Raw genomic sequence first — 14,776 nt, forward strand, 5'->3', positions numbered from 1 at the left:
ATTTTTTATTGGTGACTGAGGCCTTGATATCGAAAGGATAACGACATTTGCAAATTATTTAGAAAGTTACAAAAATTAAATAATGGAACTTGTTTGAACGTTTTTTATGTTAATTTGCTTTTAAATTCTATAAATTTTTCTGCCTTCTTTGTAACTTAATAATAAATTACTTTGTAGAAATAACTCTGTAGCTTTTGCATTAGGCTACTTTCATCATGGTGTTCTTAATATGACATATTTTTAGCAGCTTAATTTACGTAGACTTCATTACAAACTTGTATAAGACCTGTGTGGCTTTATCTTGCCTATGAAATACAGTTATTGGAGTGCAGGACAGTGTATCTGTTTTTTTAGGTATAGTACTAGCACAGTCTTTCTTTTAAGAATGGTTTGATTTACAGATTTTATGTGTATTTGTGTTCTAAACTGAGTGCTTTCTTTGGCAGCAGACTCTGTTCTTGACAGATCTTTTGTCTCTTTCATGTACTTTTATTGTAGACATATGAGTGAAATTTTGACATGAGGGATGTACCATGAGTTAAGTTGTCTTAAATTTTATTTTTATTTAAAAAAATATTTATTTGGTCATGTGGGCAGTTTTAAGTCATGAGGCATGATTCACAAATCTATGTGTTTTTACTTATTTAGGTACTTGTATCTTTCCCCACTAGCCACAGTTTTGGATTTAATTAGCTTAAAAGTTGATTGTTGGTGATCTTTAGAGGTGAGAAATCTAATTCCTTCTTCACTCTTCCTTCTTTCAAGCTTTTTTTTATTTTTATTATTAGTTTTAATATTTGTTTGGGATCATTAGTAGACTATTTGTGTCCGTGTATTCTGCTATTTGTAATATGATCTATGACTGTTAATATTTTAAGTAGTTTTACGTTTTCTCTCATCGATGTCTTCTTTTAGTATTGATGGTTTATAGATGGAATTAAAGTCGGATGACAGAAATATGCCATTAAGTGTAATTTTGTAAATGTCCATGTATTCTGTTTGGAAATAGCATAGAGCTGGTTTTCCCTGTCGCTGTCCGTGGTGCTGCACTGGCGTTTACTCTTGGTGTTTGAGCGTGTTGCTCTCTCCTTTCCTATATTATACCTCACACAACTCTATCCTGCTGTATCTTTTCTTTTTTTTTTTTTCTTTTTTTTAAATAATACACATACTGTGGTCGTATTTCTCTCACACTCTTCATAAAATGTTGCTGCTGGCTTTTGTTTTGCTAAACAATTTTAAGTATATAACCAGAGTTCTTTATTTACACTTAATCCTGTCAAATATATATATAATTTGCATGTAGTTTCTTCTTTTTACTCACAGTGTCGCTGTTTACCTGCAAAACCATGTGTGTGTTCAGTACACATCTCTCCACCCTGTTTATGATGTCATACACAGTTTCAAGCTCGTCTTGTTATAGAAAATCGTCGACGGTGATCGAAGGACTATTTCAGACACTGGATTTATTTGTACACTCATGCTTCTTTTATATGCTACTTGTATAACTGGATTTAATTTCTAATAAATGTTCTGCTTTGCTGGTGAGATGTTTGGCCTTTTGTTCTTCGTGCTGATGGCGCACAGCGCTTATGGAGACGTGAGCTATTCTTTCCCGGAGGAGATGAAACGCGGATCTGTGATTGGAAATATAGCAAAGGATCTCGGGCTCGATGTGAACAGACTGTCATCTCGTAAGGCTCGTATTGATACTGAAGGTAACAGAAAACGATACTGTGACATTAATCTGAATACTGGAGAACTGACCGTAGCGGAGAGAATCGACAGAGAAGAGATTTGTGGAAAGAAAGCTTCGTGTGTTCTTAAGCAAGAGCTCGTGCTGGAAAATCCTTTAGAGCTACATCGTTTTATTCTCAATATTGAGGACATAAATGATAATTCACCGCAGTTCAAGGAAAGTGTTATAAAATTCGAAATACGGGAATCAGCAGACAAAGGATCTCGTTATTTATTAGAAGAGGCTTACGATGCGGATATTGGTATGAATTCAGTGCAGTCATATACACTTCAAAATAATGAACATTTTGTTCTTAATGTACTTACCAGGGCAAATGGGAAAAAATATGGCGAGCTCGTTCTTAATAAAGAGTTGGACCGTGAGCAGCAGAAAGAGGTGACTTTAATTCTCACTGCGGTAGACGGCGGGACTCCACCGAGATCAGGGACTGTAGCCATACACGTCACTGTGCTGGATGCTAATGATAATGCTCCAGTCTTTAGTCAGGCCGTCTATAAAGTCAGTCTGCCTGAAAATTCTCCTGTAGATACTGTAGTGGTGACAGTGAGCGCTACTGATGCTGACGAGGGACATAATGGAGAAGTGACGTATGCATTTGGTCATTTACTTCAAAAGATCCTGCAATTATTTTTCATCGATGCAGTGTCTGGTGTAATTAAACTAACGGGTCCAATTGATTATGAAGAGGAGAGTACGATCGAACTTCCCATTCAAGCTAAAGATGGTCAAGGTTTAGCCAGTTATTCCACCGTATTTATAGATATTGTTGATGTTAACGATAACGCCCCTATGGTAATGCTTAAATCTCTTAACAGTCCCGTTCCTGAGAACGCGTTACCCGGTACAGAGGTTGGCATCATTAATGTTCAGGACAGAGACTCTGAGAATAACGGACAGGTGCGCTGCTCTATTCAGCAAAACGTCCCGTTTAAACTCGTTCCTTCAATCAAAAACTACTATTCTCTGGTGACCACAGGTGAATTAGACCGCGAGCTGCTCTCTGATTATAATATTACAATCACTGCTACTGATGAGGGCTCTCCGCCTTTATCTTCCACTAAGAATATTCACTTGACTGTAGCTGACGTGAATGATAATGCACCTGTATTTGAGGAGCAGAATTACAGAGCTCATGTGCAAGAAAATAACAAACCGGGCTCCTCTATTTGTTCAGTATCAGCTACAGACCCGGACTGGAGACAGAATGGCACTGTAGTTTATTCTCTGTTGTCCTCTGATGTCAATGGCGCACCGGTGTCCTCCTTTCTATCCATTAACGGAGACACCGGGGTCATTCATGCCGTGAGGTCGTTTGATTACGAACAGATGAAGAGTTTCAAAGTGCTCGTGTTAGCCAGAGACAACGGTTCTCCTCCTCTGAGCAGTAACGTGACCGTGAGTGTCTTCATATCGGATGAGAATGACAACTCTCCTCAGATATTATACCCCTCTCCGGAAGGAAACTCCTTCATGACCGAGATGGTCCCCAAAGCTGCGCAGGCGCGCTCCCTGGTCTCCAAGGTGATCGCCGTGGACGCGGATTCTGGACAGAACGCGTGGCTCTCGTATCACATTATTAAAGCGACTGATCCGGGACTTTTCACTATCGGTGTCCACAGCGGGGAGATCAGGACGCAGCGGGACATTTCTGAATCTGACAGCATGAAACAGAACCTTATTGTGTCCGTGAGAGATAACGGACAGCCCTCTCTCTCAGCCACGTGCGCGCTGTATTTACTCATATCAGATAACTTGGCTGAAGTTCCAGAACTGAAAGACATGTCTCATGACGAGAGCAGCTCCAAACTGACGTTTTATTTGATCATCGCGCTGGTGTCCGTTTCCACTTTCTTCCTGACCTTCATCATCATCATCCTGGCCGTGAGGTTTTGTCGCAGGAGAAAGCCCAGACTGTTGTTTGATGGAGCTGTAGCCATTCCCAGCGCCTATCTCCCTCCAAATTACGCAGAGGTGGAGGGCGCGGGAACTCTCCGCAGCGCTTACAATTATGACGCGTACCTGACCACGGGCTCGCGCACTAGTGACTTCAAGTTCGTCAGGTCTTATAATGAGGGCACACTGACTGCTGACCTCACTCTGAAAAAGACTCAGTCCGCTGTGGATGATCTTGAAGGACTTGATGCGGAAACGAGCGACTCGTTTCAGGTAGGATTGGTGAAGTCTTTCTTATTAATTTTATTTTATTTTTTAAAATAAATTAATTATATATGTGTATATATATATATATATATAGAGAGAGAGAGAGAGAGAGAGTCAAAAGGAGTCAATATTGGAGCCCGATTTCAGAAAAGCGCATGTATTCTCGTGCAATGTATACTTAGAAATTATGTTTTACGTTTATGATACTCACTTTGTGGCGTGTAATACACACTTAACCCACACCACTAATCCTACCCAAGGTGTTAACAGTGCGTATCATATGCACGCATAAAGTAATTTCTGCGTATAAATAGCACGACAAGTAATGAGTGCTATAGATCAGCAGTACTAGATCATGTTGCAATTTGAAGTCTAAAACTAGCTTCAATATTTTTTTTTTTTAAATAACAGTTTTTTGCACCTGGTTCTGTGATACATCACCCACAATAGGCCCACATCGTGTGCGCACGCAATTTAGACAGATCGCACAAGCAAGTTTTTGACTTTTGTTTGGGATCTTAGTGAATAATGACCAAACTGTGCAAATTGCTGCTGAATCTGTTCGCTGTTTATCTTGTGAAGTCGAATTTTTTATTCGCCCATGGGTGTCAAAATCAGTTGCTGGGCCTATCCTGCAGAATTTAGTTTCAACCCTGCTTCTACACACATACCTGTAGTTTTCATATATTGAACCTACCATCAGTTATTTACTGTAATATGATGAAATGGGGTTTCAGAAACGGTAATGATCAGTTACAGAGATTATTACGTGGCCCAGGATAAGCATGTAATGTGATCCCACGCAATGTTGATCATTAATAATGTTTTTTTTATACTGTATGTTTATTTATGATTTTGCATTCCTATTGTTGTCTTTTATGTAAAATTATTGTATTAAGGGTGTAAATTATTTTCTTATTTCATTATTTTTATGATTTAGTGGGAATGGAATATTTATATTCCTGTAGTGTCTGTTGCTGGTGAGGTTTTGCTCTTATACTGTATGCAGTTGTGTTTTTTCTTATGAGTAGATGTTATAGAAATTGAGCTTGTTCTTTTTTCACATCCTCAGAGAATGTTTGGTTGTGCCAGGCCTTTTAAAGCCTGAGAAGTATCTTCATTGTTCTTTTTATAATTTAGATTTTTTTTTTTTTTTTTTTTTTTTGGCTTATAATGAGAAATTTTAAGTCATGAATCCTTTCACATGTATTTTTCATTATTTTTGTCAGTAAGGAACCCTTTATAATTGACATTGCATGGAATTGATTGACCCTTTTAGAGTTTTACAAATTGTCTGATTACTACCTCTATCTGCCATGAAATAGGTTTTAGAGCCTATGGCAATAATCTGAAATACAACATGTCGGCTCAGCTAACATTTTAGATGTAAAGAGCTTAAAGTTGTTGGATTTTTTAAAGAAATCTGATGTCGTTTGTTAGCTAATCTTTCTTTAAAGCTCTTTTTTTTTTTTTTTACTTTTTGTGTGGCATAAATATATCTCTATACATGAATTTTGCAGTTTGTTGTTATTTTGTCTGACAAAATGCTGCCTAATTAGTGTTTTTCTCATCGTTTACTTTATAATGTGAATTTGGCTTATAGAAGCAACTTTGTATGTTTACAACTTTTTAAATGCCCTTGGTTAGAAAAGGCGTAAGGGAGAATTTACATTTGCTTTCCATGGTGCTGCGCTGTCAATTACTCTTGGTATTTGGTGTTTTGCTCTTACATTGCATCTAACTCACCATCATTTATTTCCTGTAATAGGCCTAAATATTGTGGTTGTTTATCTCCCACTCGTCAGGGACTGTTGCTGGCGTCTTTTTGATTTTTTGCTATATAATTTTAGCTATATAACAGACACTTAACTCAATTAGAGATATGTTTTGCAGTTTCTTCTTTTAACTCATAGTGTCGCTGTTCACCTGCAAAACAAAGTCTGTCTCCAGAACACATCTCTCCACCCTGCTTCTGATGTCATACATATGGTTTCAAGCTCGTCTCTTTACAGAAAATCATCGACGGAGACTGACTGTTGTTAATACTGTCCTTCTGGCTATTATTCCACATTGAGTTTTACATTTGTTTTCTTTTATTTGTTAATTGTATTGCTGGATTTAATTTTCCGCTTATTATCTGAAGCATTCCAAAGGTTAATCGTTTCGGCTGAGATGTTTGGCCTTTTGTTCTTCGTGCTGATGGCGCACACCGCCTATGGAGACGTGAGCTATTCTTTCCCGGAGGAGATGAAACGCGGATCTGTGATTGGAAATATAGCAAAGGATCTCGGACTCGATGTGAACAGACTGTCATCTAGTAATGCTCGGATTGATACTGAAGGCAATAGAAAACGATACTGTGACATTAATCTGAATACTGGAGAACTGACCGTAGCGGAGAGAATCGACAGAGAGAGTCTTTGTGGAAAGAAATCTTCCTGCGTTTTGAAGCAGGAGCTCGTGTTAGAAAACCCTTTGGAACTGCATCGATTTATTCTCAATATTCAGGACATAAACGATAATTCACCACAATTCAAACAAACTCTAATCAATTTCGAAATTAGGGAATCTGCAGGCAAAGAATCTCGTTATTTATTAGAAGAGGCTCATGATTCTGATATTGGAATGAATTCAGTGCAGTCATATATACTTCAAAATAATGACCATTTTCTCCTGAATGTAGTTACCAGGGCAAATGGAAGAAAATATGGCGAGCTCGTTCTTAATAAAGAGTTGGATCGTGAGCAGCAGAAAGAGGTGACTTTAATTCTCACTGCGGTAGACGGCGGGACTCCACCGAGATCAGGGACTGTAGCCATACACGTCACTGTGCTGGATGCTAATGATAATGCTCCAGTCTTTAGTCAGGCCGTCTATAAAGTCAGTCTGCCTGAAAATTCTCCTGTAGATACTGTAGTGGTGACAGTGAGCGCTACTGATGCTGACGAGGGACAAAATGGAGAAGTGACGTATGAATTTGGTCATTTGACTGAAAACCACCTGCAAACATTTTCGCTGGATCCATTGTCTGGGGAGATTAAAATAACGGGGCTCATTGATTATGAGGAGGAAAGCTCAATTGAACTTACAATTCAAGGTAAAGATGCTCAAGGGTTAGCCACTTATTCTACTGTATTAATTGATGTTGTTGATACCAACGATAATGTCCCTATTATTATGATTAAATCTCTTAAAATCCCCATTCCTGAGAACGCGTTACCCGGTACAGAGGTTGGCATCATTAATGTTCAGGACAGAGACTCTGAGAATAACGGACAGGTGCGCTGCTCCATTCAGCAAAACGTCCCATTTAAACTCGTTCCTTCAATCAAAAACTACTATTCTCTGGTGACCACAGGTGAATTAGACCGCGAGCTGCTCTCTGATTATAATATTACAATCACTGCTACTGATGAGGGCTCTCCACCTTTATCTTCCTCTAAGAATATTCACTTGACTGTCGCTGACGTGAATGATAATGCACCTGTATTTGAGGATCAGAATTACAGAGCTCATGTGCAAGAAAATAACAAACCGGGCTCCTCTATTTGTTCAGTATCAGCTACAGACCCGGACTGGAGACAGAATGGCACTGTAGTTTATTCTCTGTTGTCCTCTGATGTCAATGGCGCACCGGTGTCCTCCTTTCTATCCATTAACGGAGACACCGGGGTCCTTCATGCCGTGAGGTCGTTTGATTACGAACAGCTGAAGAGTTTCAAAGTGCTCGTGTTAGCCAGAGACAACGGTTCTCCTCCTCTGAGCAGTAACGTGACCGTGAGTGTCTTCATATCGGATGAGAATGACAACTCTCCTCAGATATTATACCCCTCTCCGGAAGGAAACTCCTTCATGACCGAGATGGTCCCCAAAGCTGCGCAGGCGCGCTCCCTGGTCTCCAAGGTGATCGCCGTGGACGCGGATTCTGGACAGAACGCGTGGCTCTCGTATCACATTATTAAAGCGACTGATCCGGGACTTTTCACTATCGGTGTCCACAGCGGGGAGATCAGGACGCAGCGGGACATTTCTGAATCTGACAGCATGAAACAGAACCTTATTGTGTCCGTGAGAGATAACGGACAGCCCTCTCTCTCAGCCACGTGCGCGTTGTATTTACTCATATCAGATAACTTGGCTGAAGTTCCAGAACTGAAAGACATGTCTCATGACGAGAGCAGCTCCAAACTGACGTTTTATTTGATCATCGCGCTGGTGTCCGTTTCCACTTTCTTCCTGACCTTCATCATCATCATCCTGGCCGTGAGGTTTTGTCGCAGGAGAAAGCCCAGACTGTTGTTTGATGGAGCTGTAGCCATTCCCAGCGCCTATCTCCCTCCAAATTACGCAGAGGTGGAGGGCGCGGGAACTCTTCGCAGCGCTTACAATTATGACGCGTACCTGACCACGGGCTCGCGCACTAGTGACTTCAAGTTCGTCAGATCTTATAATGAGGGCACACTGACTGCTGACCTGACTCTGAAAAAGACTCAGTCCGCTGTGGATGATCTTGAAGGGCTTGATGCAGAAATGAGCGACTCGTTTCAGGTAGGACTAACAAAGTATTTATGTTTTAATGGTCTGGGCTTCCATAATAAATGTGTATTTGTTTTCAAAGTTGATCGCTTTGATTGGCAACAGGCACTTAAAAAGATAACTTGAAGATTTTCTGAGGGTGAAGTTGATGTCAGAAAAGTATTTATTGGTATGTTTATAAATAATTTTTAGATTTTCTGGTCATGAGATATTTAAGTCATGATTCACAAATTAATTCACGAATCTATGTTTTACGCATTGGCTTCTTTATTTTATTTTATTTTATTTTATTTATTTTATTCTTGTCGTTCTCCTTTCTCTTTCCCTGCCTCTAAACTTTCTAAAGTCAAAGAACTTGCTTCGTCCTTTTGGAAGCTTTTTTTTTTTTTTTTTGTCATCTGAGTCAGCATGCTCTCTGATAACGACGTCTTTTTTCCTTGATTCAAGGTTTTAAGTCATGCGATATGGCTTGTCTCTGTGTATTATCATCATCATTTTTCATTGCCGTTTTTTATTGGTGACTGAGGCCTTGATATCGAAAGGATTGACGACATTTGCAAATTATTTAGAAAGTTACAAAAATAAAATAATGGAACTTGTTTGAACTCTTTTTATGTTAATTTGCTTTTATATTATATAATTCTTTCTGCCTTCTCTGTAACCTAATAAGAAATTACTTTGTAGAAATTATTCTGTAGCTTTTGCATTAGGCTACTTTCATCATAGTATCCTTAATATTAATTTGTTTAGCAGCTTCATTTACGTAGACTTAATTACTCAAACTTTTCAAAGGCCTGTGTGGCGTTAACTTGCCTATGAAATTCAGTTATTGGAGTGCAGGACAGTGTATCTGTTTTTTAGGTATAGTACTAACACAGTCGTTTTTTTTTTTTTTTTTTAAGAATGGTTTGATTTACAGATTTTATATGTATTTGTGTTCTAAACTGAGTGCTTTCTTTGGCAGAAGACTCTGTTCTTGACAGATCTTTTGTCTGTTTCATGTACTTTTATTGTAGACACATGAGTGACATTTTGACATCAGAGATGTACCATGAGTTGTCTTAATTTATTTTTATTTTATTTATTTGGTCATGTGGGCAGTTTTAAGTCATGAGGCATGATTCACAAATCGATGTGTTTTTACTTATTTACGCACTTGTATTTGTATCCCACTTACTACTGTTTTGGATTTAAATTGGTTAAAATTTGATTGTTGGTGATCTTTAGAGGTAATAAATCTATTTTCTTCTTAATTCTGTTGAATAAACCATCTCTCTAGCTTTTTTATTTATATAATCTTTCATATTTTTTTAGATCATTAGGTTATGTGTGTCCATTGTCCATGGATTCTGCTATTTGTAATGTAATCTATGAATGTTGATATTTCAAGTAGTTTTACGTTTTCTCTTATGATGTCTCCTTTATATATTGATGGTTTATAGATGGAATAAAAGTCGGATGACAGAAATGTGCCATTAAGTGTCATTTTGTAAATGTCCAGCAATGTCCTTGTAGTCTGTTTGGAAATAGCATAGAGCTGGTTTTCCCTGTCGCTGTCCGTGGTGCTGCACTGGCGTTTACTCTTGGCGTTTGAGCGTGTTGCTCTTTCCTCTCCTATATTATACCTCACACCATCAGGCTAAAGCTTTTGTTTATTGTTTTAATAATACACGTACTGTGGTCGTACTTCTCTCACACTCTTCAGAAAATGTTGCTGCTGGCCTTTGTTTTGCTAAACAATTTTAAATATATAACAAGAGTTCTTTATATGATCCGACACTTAATCCTGTCAAACATGTATAGACTTTGTATGTAGTTTCTTCTTTTTAACTCACAGTGTCGCTGTTTACCTGCAAAACCATGTGTGTGTTCAGTACACATCTCTCCACCCTGTTTATGATGTCATACACAGTTTCAAGCTCGTCTTGTTATAGAAAATCGTCGACGGTGATCGAAGGACTATTTCAGACATTGGATTTATTTTTACAATTATGCTTTTTTTACATGTTACTTATATATCTGGATTTAATTTCTGAACAATTTCTGAAACATTTTAAATGTTCTGCTTTGCTGGCGAGATGTTTGGCCTTTTGTTCTTCGTGCTGATGGCGCACAGCGCTTATGGAGACGTGAGCTATTCTTTCCCGGAGGAGATGAAACGCGGATCTGTGATTGGAAATATAGCAAAGGATCTCGGACTCGATGTGAACAGACTGTCATCTCGTAAGGCTCGCATTGATACTGAAGGTAACAGAAAACGATACTGTGACATTAATCTGAATACTGGAGAACTGACCGTAGCGGAGAGAATCGACAGAGAAGAGATTTGTGGAAAGAAAGCTTCATGTGTTATTAATCAGGAAATGGTGCTGGAAAATCCTTTAGAGCTACATCGCTTTATTCTCAATGTTGAGGACATAAATGATAATTCACCACAGTTCAAACAAAGTGTGATAAAATTCGAAATTCGGGAATCAGCAGACAAAGGATCTCGTTATTTATTAGATGAGGCCCACGATGCAGATATTGGTATGAATTCAGTGCAGTCATATACACTTCAAAATAATGACCATTTTATTCTGAGTGTCCTTACGGAGGCAAATGGAGGGAAATATGGAGAGCTGGTTATTAATAAAGAGTTGGATCGTGAGCAGCAGAAAGAGGTGACTTTAATTCTCACTGCGGTAGACGGCGGGACTCCACCGAGATCAGGGACTGTAGCCATACACGTCACTGTGCTGGATGCTAATGATAATGCTCCAGTCTTTAGTCAGGCCGTCTATAAAGTCAGTCTGCCTGAAAATTCTCCTGTAGATACTGTAGTGGTGACAGTGAGCGCTACTGATGCTGACGAGGGACAAAACGGAGAAGTGACATATGAATTTGGTCATTTACCAGAAAGCCATCTGGAAATGTTCTTCCTTGATTCAGTGTCTGGTGAAATTAAACTAAGACGGTTCTTTGATTATGAGGAGGAGAGTTCAATTAAGTTGCCCATTCAAGCTAAAGATGGTCAAGGGTTAGCTAGTAGATGCACTGTAGTAATAGATGTTACTGATGTCAATGATAACAGCCCTATAATAGTGATAAGTTCTCTTAACAGCCCCGTTCCCGAGAACGCGTTACCCGGTACAGAGGTTGGCATCATTAATGTGCAGGACAGAGACTCTGAAAATAACGGACAGGTGCGCTGCTCCATTCAGCAAAACGTCCAGTTTAAACTCGTTCCTTCAATCAAAAACTACTATTCTCTGGTGACCACAGGTGAATTAGACCGCGAGCTGCTCTCTGATTATAATATTACAATCACTGCTACTGATGAGGGCTCTCCGCCTTTATCTTCCACTAAGAATGTTCACTTGACTGTAGCTGACGTGAATGATAATCCACCTGTATTTGAGGAGCAGAATTACAGAGCTCATGTGCAAGAAAATAACAAACCGGGCTCCTCTATTTGTTCAGTATCAGCTACAGACCCGGACTGGAGACAGAATGGCACTGTAGTTTATTCTCTGTTGTCCTCTGATGTCAATGGCGCACCGGTGTCCTCCTTTCTATCCATTAACGGAGACACCGGGGTCCTTCATGCCGTGAGGTCGTTTGATTACGAACAGATGAAGAGTTTCAAAGTGCTCGTGTTAGCCAGAGACAACGGTTCTCCTCCTCTGAGCAGTAACGTGACCGTGAGTGTCTTCATATCGGATGAGAATGACAACTCTCCTCAGATATTATACCCCTCTCCGGAAGGAAACTCCTTCATGACCGAGATGGTCCCTAAAGCTGCTCAGGCGCGCTCCCTGGTCTCCAAGGTGATCGCCGTGGACGCGGATTCTGGACAGAACGCGTGGCTCTCGTATCACATTATTAAAGCGACTGATCCGGGACTTTTCACTATCGGTGTCCACAGCGGGGAGATCAGGACGCAGCGGGACATTTCTGAATCTGACAGCATGAAACAGAACCTTATTGTGTCCGTGAGAGATAACGGACAGCCCTCTCTCTCAGCCACGTGCGCGTTGTATTTACTCATATCAGATAACTTGGCTGAAGTTCCAGAACTGAAAGACATGTCTCATGACGAGAGCAGCTCCAAACTGACGTTTTATTTGATCATCGCGCTGGTGTCCGTTTCCACTTTCTTCCTGACCTTCATCATCATCATCCTGGCCGTGAGGTTTTGTCGCAGGAGAAAGCCCAGACTGTTGTTTGATGGAGCTGTAGCCATTCCCAGCGCCTATCTCCCTCCAAATTACGCAGAGGTGGAGGGCGCGGGAACTCTCCGCAGCGCTTACAATTATGACGCGTACCTGACCACGGGCTCGCGCACTAGTGACTTCAAGTTCATCAGATCTTATAATGAGGGCACACTGACTGCTGACCTGACTCTGAAAAAGACTCAGTCCGCTGTGGATGATCTTGAAGGACTTGATGCAGAAATGAGCGACTCGTTTCAGGTAGGACTAACAAAGTATTTATGTTTTAATGGTCTGGGCTTCCATATTAAATGTGTATCGCTCAAAGTTCAACTTTGATTGGCAACAGACTCTTAAAAAGATCACGTGGAGATTTTCTGAGGGCGAGGTTGATGTTAGTAAAGTAGCTACATTAATGGTATGTTTATAAATATGTTTTTTTTTTTTTTTTTTCTGGTCATGGGTTGTCAAATGGAAGTCAAGATGCATGATTTACGAATTAATTCACGAATCTATGTTCTACATTGGCGTTTTCATTTTATTTAATGATTGGGTTTGTTTGTTTTTTTCTTGTCGTTCTCCTTTCTCTTTCCCTGCCTCTAAACGTTCTAAAGTCAAGGAACTTGCTTCGTCCTTTTGGAAGCTTTTGTTTTGTTATCTGAGTCAGCATGCTTTCTATTAACAACGTCTTTTTTCCTCTGATTCAGTGTTTTAAGTCATGCGATATGGCTTGTCTCTGTGTATTATCATCACCATGTTTCAGTACCGATTTTTTATTGGTGACTGAGACCTTGATATCGAAAGGATTGACGACATTTGCAAATTATTTAGAAAGTTACAAAAATTAAATAATGGAACTTGTTTGAACTTTTTTTATGTTAATTTGCTATTAAATTCTATAAATCTGTCTGCCTTAGCAACTTAAATTACTTTGTAGAAATAACTCTCTAGCTTTTGCATTAGGCTACTTTCATCATGGTGTTCTTAATATGACATATTTTTAGCAGCTTCATTTACATAGACTTCATTACAAACTTTTAAAAGACCCGTGTGGCGTTAACTTGCCTATGAAATACAGTTATTGGAGTGCAGGACAGTGTATCTGTTTTTTAGGTAGTACTAACACAGTCGTTTTTTTATTAAGAATAGTTTGATTTACAGATTTTATGTGTATTTGTGTTCTAAACTGAGTGCTTTCTTTGGCAGCAGACTCTGTTCTTGACAGATCTTTTGTCTCTTTCATGTACTTTTATTGTAGACATATGAGTGAAATTTTGACATGAGATATGTACCATGAGTTGTCTTAAAATTTATTTTTATTTAATTAATTTTTTTTGGTCATGTGGGCAGGTTTAAGTCATGAGGTATGATTCACAAATCTATGTGTTTTTACTTATTTAGGTACTTGTATTTTTCCCCACTAGCCACAGTTTTGGATTTTAATAGGTTAAAAGTTGATTGTTGGTGATCTTTAGAGGTGAGAAATCTAATTCCTGCTTCACTCTTGAATAATCCTTCTTTCTAGCTTTTTTTTATTATTAGTTTTAAATATTTTTTGGATCATTAGTAGACTGTGTGTTCGTGTATTCTGCTATTTGTAATATGATCTATGAATGTTAATATTTTAAGTAGTTTTACGTTTTCTCTCATCGATGTCTTATTTTAGTATTGATGGTATATAGATGGAATTAAAGTCGGATGACAGAAGTATGCCATTAAGTGTGATTTTGTAAATGTCCATGTATTCTGTTTGGAAATAGCATAGAGCTGGTTTTCCCTGTCGCTGTCCGTGGTGCTGCACTGGCGTTTACTCTTGGTGTTTGAGCGTGTTGCTCTCTCCTTTCCTATATTATACCTCACACAACTCTATCCTGCTGTATCTTTTTTTTCTTTTTTAATTCTGTGGTCGTACTTCTCTCACACTCTTCAGAAAATGTTGCTGCTGGCTTTTGTTTTGCTAAACAATTTTAAGTATATAACAAGAGTTCTTTATATGATGCGACACTTAATCCTGTCAAAAATATATATAATTTTTATGTAGTTTCTTCTTTTTACTCACAGTGTCGCTGTTTACCTGCAAAACCATGTGTGTGTTCAGTACACATCTCTCCACCCTGTTTATGATGTC

The 14,776-nt window shown here is 39.0% G+C and overlaps 3 protein-coding genes across 5 annotated transcripts in view; all 3 read left to right on the forward strand.

The window, feature by feature from the left end:
- The window catches only part of LOC307170773 (protocadherin gamma-A11-like), a gene marked incomplete at its 5' end in the record, with an annotated part of 204,737 nt that overhangs the window by 24,400 nt on the left and 165,561 nt on the right, over positions 1-14,776 (forward strand). Inside the window, one exon of one of the 3 annotated variants that reach the window (XM_079892058.1) lies at positions 6,023-8,467. The exons of the other annotated variants lie outside the window; for them this stretch is intronic. Within the exon in view, the coding sequence (XP_079748184.1) occupies positions 6,092-8,467 (2,376 nt within the window). Of the gene's footprint in view, positions 1-6,022; positions 8,468-14,776 lie in introns of those variants that run through there. 3 annotated transcript variants of the gene reach the window in all.
- Positions 1,428-5,027, forward strand: LOC307170884 (protocadherin beta-15-like; the record flags this gene model as incomplete). The annotated part of the gene is made up of 2 exons (XM_079892194.1): positions 1,428-3,925; positions 4,992-5,027. The coding sequence occupies exons 1-2, from the start codon at positions 1,529-1,531 to the stop codon at positions 5,025-5,027; spliced, it is 2,433 nt and encodes an 810-aa protein (XP_079748320.1). The 5' UTR covers positions 1,428-1,528.
- On the forward strand, positions 10,320-13,918 carry LOC307170885 (protocadherin beta-15-like; the record flags this gene model as incomplete). Its single annotated transcript, XM_079892195.1, has 2 exons — positions 10,320-12,909; positions 13,907-13,918. Exons 1-2 carry the CDS (start codon positions 10,513-10,515, stop codon positions 13,916-13,918), a joined length of 2,409 nt encoding a protein of 802 aa, XP_079748321.1. The 5' UTR covers positions 10,320-10,512.

This window comes from Squalius cephalus (assembly GCF_949319135.1).
Source record: "Squalius cephalus genome assembly, chromosome: 14".
Taxonomy (NCBI): Eukaryota; Metazoa; Chordata; class Actinopteri; order Cypriniformes; family Leuciscidae; genus Squalius; species Squalius cephalus.